Source organism: Vipera berus, assembly GCF_964194415.1.
Source record: "Vipera berus genome assembly, chromosome: 15".
Lineage (NCBI taxonomy): Eukaryota > Metazoa > Chordata > Lepidosauria > Squamata > Viperidae > Vipera > Vipera berus.
The window spans coordinates 7,354,608-7,366,880 of NC_138218.1; the positions used below are offsets into that span (position 1 = coordinate 7,354,608).

At 46.3% G+C, this 12,273-nt stretch overlaps 2 protein-coding genes across 2 annotated transcripts in view; one reads left to right on the forward strand and one right to left on the reverse strand.

The window, feature by feature from the left end:
- Nucleotides 1–12,273, forward strand: part of ASTN2 (astrotactin 2) — a gene marked incomplete at its 5' end in the record, with an annotated part of 296,834 nt that overhangs the window by 226,809 nt on the left and 57,752 nt on the right. The window lies entirely within an intron of this gene.
- On the reverse strand, nt 356–9,804 carry TRIM32 (tripartite motif containing 32). The gene is made up of 2 exons (XM_081339813.1): nt 9,727–9,804; nt 356–3,336 (listed from the first exon to the last, which is right to left on the reverse strand). Exon 2 carries the CDS (start codon nt 3,290–3,292, stop codon nt 1,346–1,348), a length of 1,947 nt encoding a protein of 648 aa, XP_081195939.1. The 5' UTR covers nt 3,293–3,336; nt 9,727–9,804; the 3' UTR covers nt 356–1,345.

The following is a 12,273-nucleotide window of genomic DNA, read 5'->3' on the forward strand; positions in this document are numbered from 1 at the left end:
GGCACCTCGCTTGGTCAAGGAATCGAGTCTCCTTGGCAAAGAGATCCAACTTAATACCATAAGAAGTCCCGTTCTCCATCCCAGAGACACACAAGAGTTTGCCTGAAGTGGAAATTCATCAGGCGGTGCAGCGGTGTGGAATGCAGGATTAAACGTATCATTTGTCACATCTGATCCCGTTTACACCCATTTCTCCTGGCCCACTGGGAAACTTGTCAACTAGAAATGTGATTTTTTTTTCACATTTGTGTATCCCTTCCCCTGCCGGAAGGAAGATAAGAGCAAACGCATTACAATTACAAAGAAAAACCTCCTAAACCAGCATTCTTTGTTACAGATTCTTCTGTTTCCAGTTTTTCTTTAATCTTTTCTTTTCAAACCAAACAAGACCTACTTCACACCAGACAAGAGGTCCCAGACGACAGACATTAAAAAAAACGGTGAGGCGTTAAAAGCGCTGTTGAGGCATTAAAAACAACAGCTAGGCTTTTAAACGGAGGGCTCATTCGAAATTGTGCAGCTGTGCGAATGTGTTCCGATCCGATCGTGAGTTGGCTTTATAGGATTGTCCCGTTTTGTCAAAGGTGCCCAGAGTGGGGAGTGGGGGGGGGGGAGAGGAAAAAGAGCTGGCTAGGGTTAGTGGGATTAAAAAAAATAATAATAAAAATAAAACCCCAGTCATTTAGCACGTGCACACATGAATGGAGAAGAGCCGAAATGAGGATTTGGGAACAGGAGGAGAAAGGTTGATCGGTTTTAACAACAATTAATTTCTAATAGCAGAATTGGGGAGGGGGGGGAAACAGTTCACACACACACACACACACACACACACACACAAATGGCTAGCTAGTGAGAATCTGGCATGGAAAAGATGGGAGAGTAACCCTCTGAATCCATCCAGAGGCTTCTTAAGCTGAGTGTGCAGCTGGCTCAATTTCTACGTCAGAAAGGGATCTGCTTTTTGTCAGCCGGTTGGTTTCACCACGAACAAATCTCACCGATTGCCGGCAGCTAAGAGCAGTGAAGTAGGAAGCTGCGTGTGGACAAATACTTCTCCTCCTTCCTTGCCAACTGGCTTCCCTTAGCAAGACGTCATTAATTCCCGGTGTGGGTGGGTGTGTTTTTAAAAAGAAATACAAAACAAAACAAACACACTATGCTTGCAAACAGAAACATGCAGTCTTTGTTCTAAAACACACACACGCGTGCTAAGAACCATTCCAGTTCCACATTTATGGCACAGACCGTTGGCACCGCTATCCGGTCAGCAAACCTTGGAAGAATTGATATGGGAGAGGAGGTGAAAGACAAAAGAGATGTGAGTGACGGTCATTTCCCCCTCTTAAGGCGTGGAGTACCTTCGCAGGTGGTAACTATAAATCTTAATGCAATGGTCCCAACAGTCCAGGACCAACAATTGGCCTTTCGGGGTGATGGCTATGCCAACCGGGCAGGTGAGTCCTTCCCGGATGAGGATATTGTAGCCCCCACCTTTGGGGAAATGTAAGATTTCTTTCCGGCTGCTGTCGGCCACAATCAGATCCCCCCGGGAATCCACGCACATGCCAGCGATGCAGCGGAAATCCTCGTTCTCGGAAAAAAAGTGACTGATTTGTCGGCCCAGCTGTCCATCTGGACCGACGGAGCCAATGGAAAAGCCGCCTTCCAGGTGATGCTCGTGTTGGCGGTTCTCCAGATTCAGGCCCAGCCCCTGGGTGAAGTAGATGGTCCCTTCGGCGTCGCAGGTGACAAATTTAGGACGCACCGCGCTGCAGAGGCAGCTGTACTTCACTACCCCGACGCCCCGGTCCACCGTGAAGCACCACAGCTTGCCTCCTTCCACGTCGGTCACCACAAACTGGCCGGAGGGCAGGGCGGTGATGCCCCAGGGCTTGCTAAGCTGGCTTCGGTGGCACACCACGCAGTGTCCGTCCATGGTGTAGACCTTCATGGAGTTGTCGTAGCTGTCGGTCACCCCGATCAGCCCGTGGCAGTTCATGGTGACCGACAAGGGAGTCAGGTTGGGAAGATCAGCCCCCAGGAAGCTGAGCACAAAACTGTCGATGCCGCTAGGGCTACGGCGGATTTCCTTCAAAAAACCCTTGCGAGTGAAGACTTGGATCCGGAAGTTGCCCCGGTCAGCCACCAGCACCTCTCCTTGCGGTGTGACATGCAGGCTGACTGGCAAGTTGAAGGTGCCCGGCGTGTTGCCCTTGGAGCCCATCTTCTTGAGAAAGTGGCACTGTTGGACGCTGGAGGCCGCCTCGGAGATCCTCGGCTTTGCAGGCGAAGAGCAAGGGGACAACGGGTGGTCCTCTTCTGCAGGGGGACCTGTTTCTCTGAAGGACCCTGATGCTTCTGCCGTTGTCTCCATCGACGACTCCTCGACGTTGATGCTGCGAGGTTTTTTGACCACTTGTCCTATCTGAAGGGGTCCGATGTGACCAACCTTGAGGAGCTCCACCTCCTGGAGAGTCAGCTCCTTGGGAAGACTGTTCATCAGTTCCGGCTCTTCTTCCTCAGCCTCTTCTTCCAGAAGAGCGATGTCTCCCTGTTTGATTTTGGCCAGGAAGTAATCGCAGCGGGAGACGATCTGGACCTCGGCGATGTTGAGCAGGTAAGCCTGCTCCTCCATGGTCTGGCTGTTCACCTTCTCCACCTCGGAGAGGGAGCTGGTGAAAAACTTGCGCGACCTGGCCAACTCTTCTTGGACTTTGCGCTCTTCTTTGCCGTACTCTTGAAGGACCGCTTTGTACCTGCCTTGCAGGTCCTTCGAAACCCCTTCCAGAGACAACTTCCTCTTCTGAAGGTCCCCCATAAGCTCTCGGAGGCGGCCCAGCCTGGCCCCAAAGTCTCTCCTCTTCTCGTCGGCCGCTTCTTTGATGGCCACCACGTCGTGATTCTTCTGGAGGTGGCCAGAAGAATTGCAAGGCTCGCACAGCAGCAGGCCGCAGCTCCGGCAGAAGTGCTTGGGTAGCCGGCGTCCGCAGGCTTTGCACATGAGGACGCCCACCGTCTCGCTCAGCCCCGCCGTGTCGATGATCTTCAAGACGGTCAGATTGTCGGTCAGTTGAGCCAGGCTGGTGATCCGGGTGACTTTGCTGCAAAAGGGGCAACGGATCCCGTTGATGCTGCCGGCCAGGAGCTTCTCCGAGCACTGTTTGCAGATCGTGTGCCCGCAGTGAAGCAACTTGGGCCGCAGGTGGTCTTCCGTGAAGCACTCCATGCAGATGGGGCACTCCAAAACTTCGCGGAGGGCATCCGAGTTGAGTTGAGGGGCAGCAGCCATGGTGGTGGAGCCGAGGGGAGAGGAGTTGCATCAATTCCCCAGATCTGTTGGGGGGGGGGGGAGAGAGAGAGAGAGAGAAAAAAAGAGAGAAATGAAAGAAAATATTTTTGTAGCTCACGTTCCGAACGAGGAGTGCTTGGTGCCCTCTGAGATTGGCCGTTTTCTTGCAGACGTTTCGTTACCCAGCTAGGGAACATCATCAGTGCTAGGAGGGAGTTGGGTTTGCAAGGAGGAGGAGGAGAAGGAGGAGGACTGTGGGGGGTCCTTGGTGCTCTCTGAGATTGGCAGTTTTGTTGCAGACATTTCATGACCCAACTAAGGAGCATCATCAGTGCTAGGAGGGAGTTGGGTTTGCAAGGAGGAGGAGGAGAAGGAGGAGGACTGTGGGGGGTCCTTGGTGCTCTCTGAGATTGGCAGTTTTGTTGCAGACATTTCATGACCCAACTAAGGAGCATCATCAGTGCTAGGAGGGAGTTGGGTTTGCAAGGAGGAGGAGGAGAAGGAGGAGGACTGTGGGGGGTCCTTGGTGCTCTCTGAGATTGGCAGTTTTGTTGCAGACATTTCATGACCCAACTAAGGAGCATCATCAGTGCTAGGAGGGAGTTGGGTTTGCAAGGAGGAGGAGGAGAAGGAGGAGGACTGTGGGGGGTCCTTGGTGCTCTCTGAGATTGGCAGTTTTGTTGCAGACATTTCATGACCCAACTAAGGAGCATCATCAGTGCTAGGAGGGAGTTGGGTTTGCAAGGAGGAGGAGGAGAAGGAGGAGGACTGTGGGGGGTCCTTGGTGCTCTCTGAGATTGGCAGTTTTGTTGCAGACATTTCATGACCCAACTAAGGAGCATCATCAGTGCTAGGAGGGAGTTGGGTTTGCAGGGAAGAGGAGGAGAAGGAGGAGGACTGTGGGGTCCTTGATGCTCTCTGCTTGGTAGTTTTCTTGCAGACGTTTCACGACCCAACTAGGGAACATCATTAGTGCTGGGTAATGACCATGGATGATCATAGATGCGCTGATGATGTTCCCTAGTAGGGTAATAAAACATCTGCAAGAAAACAACCCAGCGCAGAGAGCACCAAGGACCTCTTCAAAAGAGGAACAGGCAGGTCTTATTTATTTATTAAATTTCTGAAGCCTCTCGTCTCACTTGCAGGGGGCTCTGGTTAATGAACAGAGTTAAAACACAAGTAAAATCAGAATCTCCTGTCCTTAAAAACCATTAAAAAGCGTGTGTGGGGTGTGTGTGTGTGTGTGTGTCACGTGATAGCAATGTGCCGATATCTCAGCCACTGCCACAAAAAAAGAGGCAGTAAACCTCTTCTCCGAAGCACCCGAAGGCAGGAGAAGAAGCAACGGATGGAAACCCGTCAAAGGAGAGAAGCAACCTTGGAACTAAGGAGAAATTTCTTGACAGGGAGAACAATTAATCAATGGGACAGCTGGAATCCAGACGTTGTGGGCGCTCCATCCATCCCCGGCGGTTTTTAAGAAGGAGCTTGGACAACCAATTTGTCTGAAACGAAACCGGGTCTCCTGTTTGAGCAGGGGGCTGGACTAGATGACCTCCAAAGGTCCCTTCCAACACGGTTATTCTGTTCGTATTCTGTTTAACGTGTAATTTACAACCAGGCGAAGAGAACAGAAAGCGCTCTTTAACAATACGAGCCTTCAACGGGCTTCAGACTTCCTTGGGATCTCCGAGCCTGATGGGACATCCAAATTTTAAGGGCCTTCTGAAAGGCTGGAATTATAATCGGGTGAATTGTGTTTGCTCCTTCCTGGCAGTTAGTGGTGAATTTAACAGATGGATGCCATGCCTGCAGAGTACAGGACCACTAAAGAAGAACATCTCAAGGACATCCAAAACACACGTGGTGCGTTACACCTGCTACAGCGACGAACGTGCGGTTTTAAGCAGGTCAAGGAAATGTTCAGGATGATTTCTTGAACACCACACCCCCCCGGAAGGAAAACCTGCCCCACTCCCCCTTCCAATTGCATTTTATTTGAAAGCAACGCCCTACAATCCAGACCGATATATGTTAGCAGCACCTGGTTAAAACTGAATGACAGGGAATGAGGAGAAGGAAAGCAAAGGTCCGCCATGTTTTTTTTTTCCTTGCATGCAAAACTTAACGATCTTGCGAAGAATTTGCTATTTTGGAGGAAGCAAGGTCTAGAAACTTGCCCAGGTACTTAAGGGCGGAAAAGGTTCAAGTTCGAAAAAGAGCACATGGACATCCATGGAGGCATCCCCTAAAAGCCAAAGGGCGGAAGTTTAGAAGGTTCATTAAGAAAGGCGCTAATAATAATAATATCCAGTGTTTTCCAAAGGACACGGTCCTTCATCACTGGGGGAATGAAGAGTTCAGGAAACCCAGTGGTCAGAATTTAATTATCGGTGCTTTCCTTGGAACACAGTCAATGAGCTTCAGTGGTAGCTAGAGTGTTTTTAGTTAGGATCTGCTTCAGAGCAATATGTGTACATGAGTTTATGGGTGTGCATATTTTTATTCTGGGATGGAATGGAACGACATAGAACAGAAAATGGGATGGAGTGGAGTGGAGTGGAGTGGAATGGGGTAGAATAGAATAGAATAGAATAGAATAGAATAGAATAGAATAGAATAGAATAGAATAGAATAGAATAGAATAGAATAGAATAGAATAGAATAGAATAGAATAGAATAGAATAGAATAGAATAATAGAATAGAAAATATGGAATGGAATGGAATGGAATGGAATGGAATGGAATAGAATAGAATAGAATAGAATAGAATAGAATAGAATAGAATAGAATAGAATAGAATAGAATAGAATAGAATAGAATAGAATAGAATAATAGAATAGAAAATATGGAATGGAATGGAATAGAATAGAATAGAATAGAATAGAATAGAATAGAATAGAATAGAATAGAATAGAATAGAATAGAATAGAATAGAATAGAATAGAAAATAGAGTAGAATATAGAATAGAATAGAATTATGGAATAGAATAGAATAGAATAGAATAGAATAGAATATAAAGTAGAGTAGAATATAGAGTAGAAAATAGAATAGAATTAGAATAGAATAGAATAGAATAGAATAGAATAGAATAGAATAGAATAGAATAGAATAGAATAGAATAGAATTATGGGATGGAATAGAATAGAATAGAATAGAATAGAATAGAATAGAATAGAATAGAATAGAATAGAATAGAATAGAATAACAGAATAGAAAATATGGAATGGAATGGAATGGAATGGAATGGAATAGAATAGAATAGAATAGAATAGAATAGAATAGAATAGAATAGAATAGAATAGAATAGAATAAAGAATAGAATAGAATAAAGAATAGAATAGAATAAAGAATAGAATAGAATAGAATAGAATAGAATAGAATAGAATAGAATAGAATAGAACAGAATAGAATAGAATAGAATAGAATAGAATAGAATAGAACAGAATAGAATAAGAGAATAGAAAATATGGAATGGAATGGAATGGAATAGAATAGAACAGAATAGAATAGAATAGAATAGGAATATGGATTGGAACGGAATAGAACAGAAAATAATGGAATGGATTGGAACGGAATAGAACAGATCAGAATAGAATTTCCTAATCACAACTGGTTTTCTTTTCTATTTCATCACACAGCAGCGGTTAGTCAGCCTTGTATTTTTTTAACCATCATATTTAATAAGTTTCCCTTTTATGATTTAATTTCTTTGCAAGTTGCTTGTGTTTGGAAGACGGAGTCCGCCTACGGGACCACCCAAATGGCTTTAGCCTTCTGGTTGACCACGGCGGGCTTTTCGGTTGCCCTTGAGCGTTTAGCCCACTCTGTGCTTGCAACGTTTAATGCCCGCCGGCCAAATTAAGACACACAAGTGACCGGCCAGGGGCCTAGAGAATGCCTTTCCACAGACAGAGGTCCCATCTGGAGCAGAAGACCAGTTAAAAGTTGGGTTCAATCCTCTGTGGGCATCACCTTGGGGGATGCTGTGATGGGCGTCAATTGAGGACCTGTTATAAGTCAGGTTTTTTCCAATGCCGTTGTAACTTTGGTTGCTAAACGACTAAACTGTGTTTAGCTAACCCAAGAACTCTGTAGGAGACCTTGGTTCTTAATAGTTGCCAAGGTTGGAGACCCCTGAGTTAGAAGAAGGCCTTCCATCAATACATGCCCGTCTATTAGACTGGACTGCCATCTGTTGGAGATGTTGTAGGGTCTCCTGCTTGGGGGGGGGTCGGACTAGATGACCTACAAGGTCCCTTTCAACACCACTATTCTAATTCTAATTCAAACTCAAGGACCTATAATGCACCCCCTTGAACATCCATCCCAAGCCTAGAAAATTAAGATATTTTTCATACACCTTCCCTTTCTGCCGGCCTTTCCACGATGGGCTGTTTTCAGCCCATTTCTCCTTGTCTTCCCCAAATCCATCTTCTGGAAGGCACAGCACTGACTCCCTTCCTCAAAGAGAAGTCTGCAGTTCACTTGAAGGCATCTTTGCTTGCCTTTTCATCCACCCACCACCCACCATGGAGGCCCGTCCCGCTTGACCCAAGATGCGTGCCCCCAAATGTAACTGCAAAGGGTTTTGGCGTGAGCCAACGGTGGTGTAAAAGTCACTGTCTCCCCTGCGTGCCCACACACCGCAGCCAAATATCACAGCCTCAAATCCCGGAAAGAATTTTATCAGGAAGGAATTAATTTTTTTTTATTGACTTGGCTTTGCCTCTAGTGAAAGTGCGTGGCGTGGGTTGAAAAGGGCAGTGTGTAGCAATGCTTCAACTCTCACATGTGAAGTTTGGAGGCCTGCTCCTCACCCTCCAGCATAGCTTGGTCAACAGGGAGGAAGCCATGAGGGCTCCTTGGCGCTCTCTGAGCTGGGTTGTTTGCTTGCAGACGTTTCATGACCCAAACTAGGTAATATCATCAGTGTTAGAAGGGAATAGGGTCTGTGGAAAGGAGGAGGAGGACTAGGACTGTGGGGTCCTTGGCGCTCTCTGAGCTGGGTTGTTTCCTTGCAGACGTTTCATGACCCAAACTAGGTAATATCATCAGTGTTAGAAGGGAGAGAAGGCAAACTCTACTCTCTTCTAGAACTGATGATGTTCCCTAGTTGGGTCATGAAACGTCTGCAAGAAAACAACCTAGGTCAGAGAGCGCCAAGGACCCTACAGTCCTCCTCTTCCTCCTCCTCCTCCTGTTCCATTCCACACAACCCACTCTCTTCTAGCACTGATGACATTTCCTAGTTGGGCAAGGAGATGTCTCCAAGGAGACAGCCCAGCTCCGAAAGCACCAAGGAACCACCCCCCCACACACAGGTCAATCTTGAGCTACAATTATTCTCCTTTATCGGAAAGAGCTTTGACCGAAAAAACCCCGGATACAATTGCCATGTTTTCCCTCCTCAATCCCGTGCTATTTATTTATTCTCTTTGGAGCGGATTTCGGAGCTCTGAAGGGGGGGGAGGCCTGCAGATCTTCAGCCCTAGACAAAAAAAAACCACACACACACCCCAGATGCTTCTCTGACCCCTCGCCAGAAAAGATCTGCCTTCTTCATTAAAAGGGATTCTCCTCCTTGCAGGATGCAGGAAGCAGGTGTGTGTGTGTGTGTGTCTGTCTGTCTGTCTGTCTGTCTGTGTCTCTAAGGGATTCTCCTCCTTGCAGGATGCAGGAAGCAGGTGTGTGTGTGTGTGTCTGTCTGTCTGTCTGTCTGTCTGTTTGTGTCTCTAAGGGATTCTCCTCCTTGCAGGATGCAGGAAGCAGGTGTGTGTGTGTGTGTGTGTGTGTGTCTGTCTGTCTGTCTGTCTGTGTCTTGGGATTCTCCTCCTTGCAGGATGCAGGAAGCAGGTGTGTGTGTGTGTGTGTGTGTGTCTGTCTGTCTGTCTGTCTGTTTGTGTCTCTCTGTGTGTGTCCCCAGTAAGGAGCAATGACATTTCTTGGGAGGGTCCCCAAACGTGTCCTGAGTCCTGGAATTCAGCCAGTCTTCTGCATTAGCAAGAGATCGCAGGGGTGGGGGCCGCTGGCAGTCCGTTGTATCTTCCGACCTCCTTGAAAATATTATTTTTTGCTCCAGGGTGGGGGGAAATGTGTGTGTGGGGAGAGAGAGAGAGAGAGAGAGGGAGAGGGAGGGAGAGAGAGAGAGGGAGAGGGAGGGAGAGAGAGAGAGAGAGAGAGAGAGAGAAACCCTTCCAACGACTGTGCGCCTTTGCAAAGGAATTCCTGCAGCAGATCAGAACGCCTTGGGGAGGGGGTGGGAAGAAACAGCCCCCCTCCCCAGGAGGCGATCGCGAGGGGTGCGGACGTTGCCCGGGGCTGGAGGGGGTTGCAGAAGACCCCCCCACACACACACTTCCTTCCCGCTGCCCCCCAGACCCCTGCCCCATTTCCCCCCCCTCCCCGGCCAAGCGGAGCCCCTCCCTACCTGTCGGGTTTTCCTCTCTCTCGTAGCACGCACCAACCTTTTGTTCCCCCCCCCCGCGTCCCCAACCCCTCTCTTCCGTCCTTCCGCGCCTGCGCAAAAAGAGACTGCCGCACCCCCCCCTCTTTGCTCCCACCCCCCGCCTCTGTTCCCTCCCACCCCGGCCACGTAGCCTCTCGCCAGGCATGATGGGAGTTGTGGTACTTTTACCTCCCCCCCGGGACGGAGTCCTTCGCGGATGCCAGGTGACTGGCGGGGAGAAAGCGGCGGCTTCGCTTTTTTTTTGGGGGGGGGTTTGGTTTTATTCATTGACCTCGGTGAATTGAGATCTCTCTTTTTTGGGAGGGGGGAGGGCGGCCGGGGGGGGGAAGTCGAGAGGCGTTTTTTCGGATTTCGTCTTTCCGCAGATCAGTGGGAGGTTTAGGTTATCTTTTAATTTAAAAGAACCGCACCAGGACATGCACACAAATACACGCGCACGCAAACATCTATCTCCCTGACTACCTGCCTACTTTTCTTTTGCCTTCAAAAAAATAATAATCTCCAATTTGATTATGGGATGGAATGGAATAGAATAGAATAGAACAGAACAGAACAGAGTGCAGAATGGAATAGAATAGAACAGAACAGAGTAGAAATAGAAAATGGAATAGAATAGAATAGAATAGAATAGAATAGAATAGAATAGAATAGAATAGAATAGAATAAAGTATGGAATATGGAGAATAGAATAGAATAGAATAGAATAGAATAGAATAGAATAGAATAGAATAGAATAGAATAGAATAGAATAGAATAGAATAGAATAGAAATAGAATAGCATAGCATAGCATAGCATAGCATAGCATAGCATAGCATAGCATAGCATAGCATAGCATAGCATAGAATAGAATAGATGGAATGGGGAATAGAATAGAATAGAGTATGGAATATGGAGAATAGAATAGAATAGAATAGAATAGAATAGAATAGAATAGAATAGAATAGAATAGAAGAGAATAGAATAGAATAGAATTAATGAAATGGGGAATAGAATAGAATAGAATAGAATAGAATAGAATAGAATAGAATAGAATAGAATAGAATAGAATAGAATAGAATAGAATAGAATAGAATAGAATGCAGAATGGAGTGGAATAAGAACAGAACAGAACAGAATAGAATAGAATAGAATAGAATAGAAGTTGGAAGGGACCTTGAAGGTCTTCTAGTCCAGCCCCCTGCTCAAGCAGGAAATCTGACACCATTTCAGACAAGTGGCTGTCCTTAAAAACTTCCTGTGATGAAGCACCCGCAACTTCTGGAGGCAAGCTGTTCCACTGGTTAATTGTCCTCACTGTCAGGAAATTTCTCCTTAGTTCCAGGTTGCTTCTCTCCTTGATGAGTTTCCATCCGTTGCTTCTTGTCCTGCCTTCGGGCGGTTTGGAGAACAGCTTGACTCCCTCTTCTTTGGGGCAGCCCCTGAGATATTGGAAGGCTGCTATCATGTCCCCCCTCGTCCTTCTCTTCATTAAACTAAGCATTCCCAAATCCAGCGACCGTTCCTTACATGATTGATAGACCCTAACCTTGAGCTGCAAAACATCGGGGCGACCACGAGGGGGCAGTCAAGAGTTAAACATCTGTGTAGCTGCTAATAGTTAACACTGATAATCAATGAAAACAATTTAGTTGCAATTCTTTCGTCCTCTCCGTGCTCAAAAGAAGCTCAAAACAGAAATTGGAGGGTGGTACTGGACACAGTCCAACCAGTCAGCACCCTGTGTATGTATTTTATGTCTCTTAAGCCTTTTATTTTTACTTAAGTGTTACTTTTAACTTCAATGCCACTTAACAAATTACCTTTTCATGGCTACATTTTATTGCTACAGCCATTTTCTGCTGGTGTTTATTTATCGCTTAATGATAACAATGTTTTAATGCATGCCTTCATCCGTCATTTTAACTGGTGCTTGGTTGTTGTTTTTTTCTTTGACTGTTCTTGTAAACAGCTTGGAGATATAGTTTGAAAAGGAGGCTATGCAGAAATAAATAAAACAATGCATGGATACTTTGTAAAGGTAACATCCTGTCCCCTCTAAGTTCAAACTGGAAAATAAAATAACACGCCAAGCTATAAGTAGCAATTATCCTTTCACTGAAGAAGTCTTAGCCATTAAATTAAGCACATTAGTGTCTTGCTGGCAGTATGCCCTATTGTGTACTATGTTATCACAGAATAACAGAGTTGGAGGGGACCTTGGAGGTCATCTAGTCCAACCCCCTGCTCAGGCAGGAAACCCTGCATCATTTCAGACAAAGGACTGACCAAAACTGGACAGAGTATGTATTCTAAGTATGTATTCAAAATGGACAGTGATTAATATTGATATGTATTTATATGTAAGGGTGTAGGTATATAATACGTTGCATTTAGCATGTTTATGTGTGTGTTATGTATGTGTACACTTTTGAGAGCAGGCAACAGAGTTTCATTTTTAATGTGTGCCAGTGTGCCCACAGTAAAAAAAAATGACAATAAAGTTTATCTATCTATCTATCTATCTATCT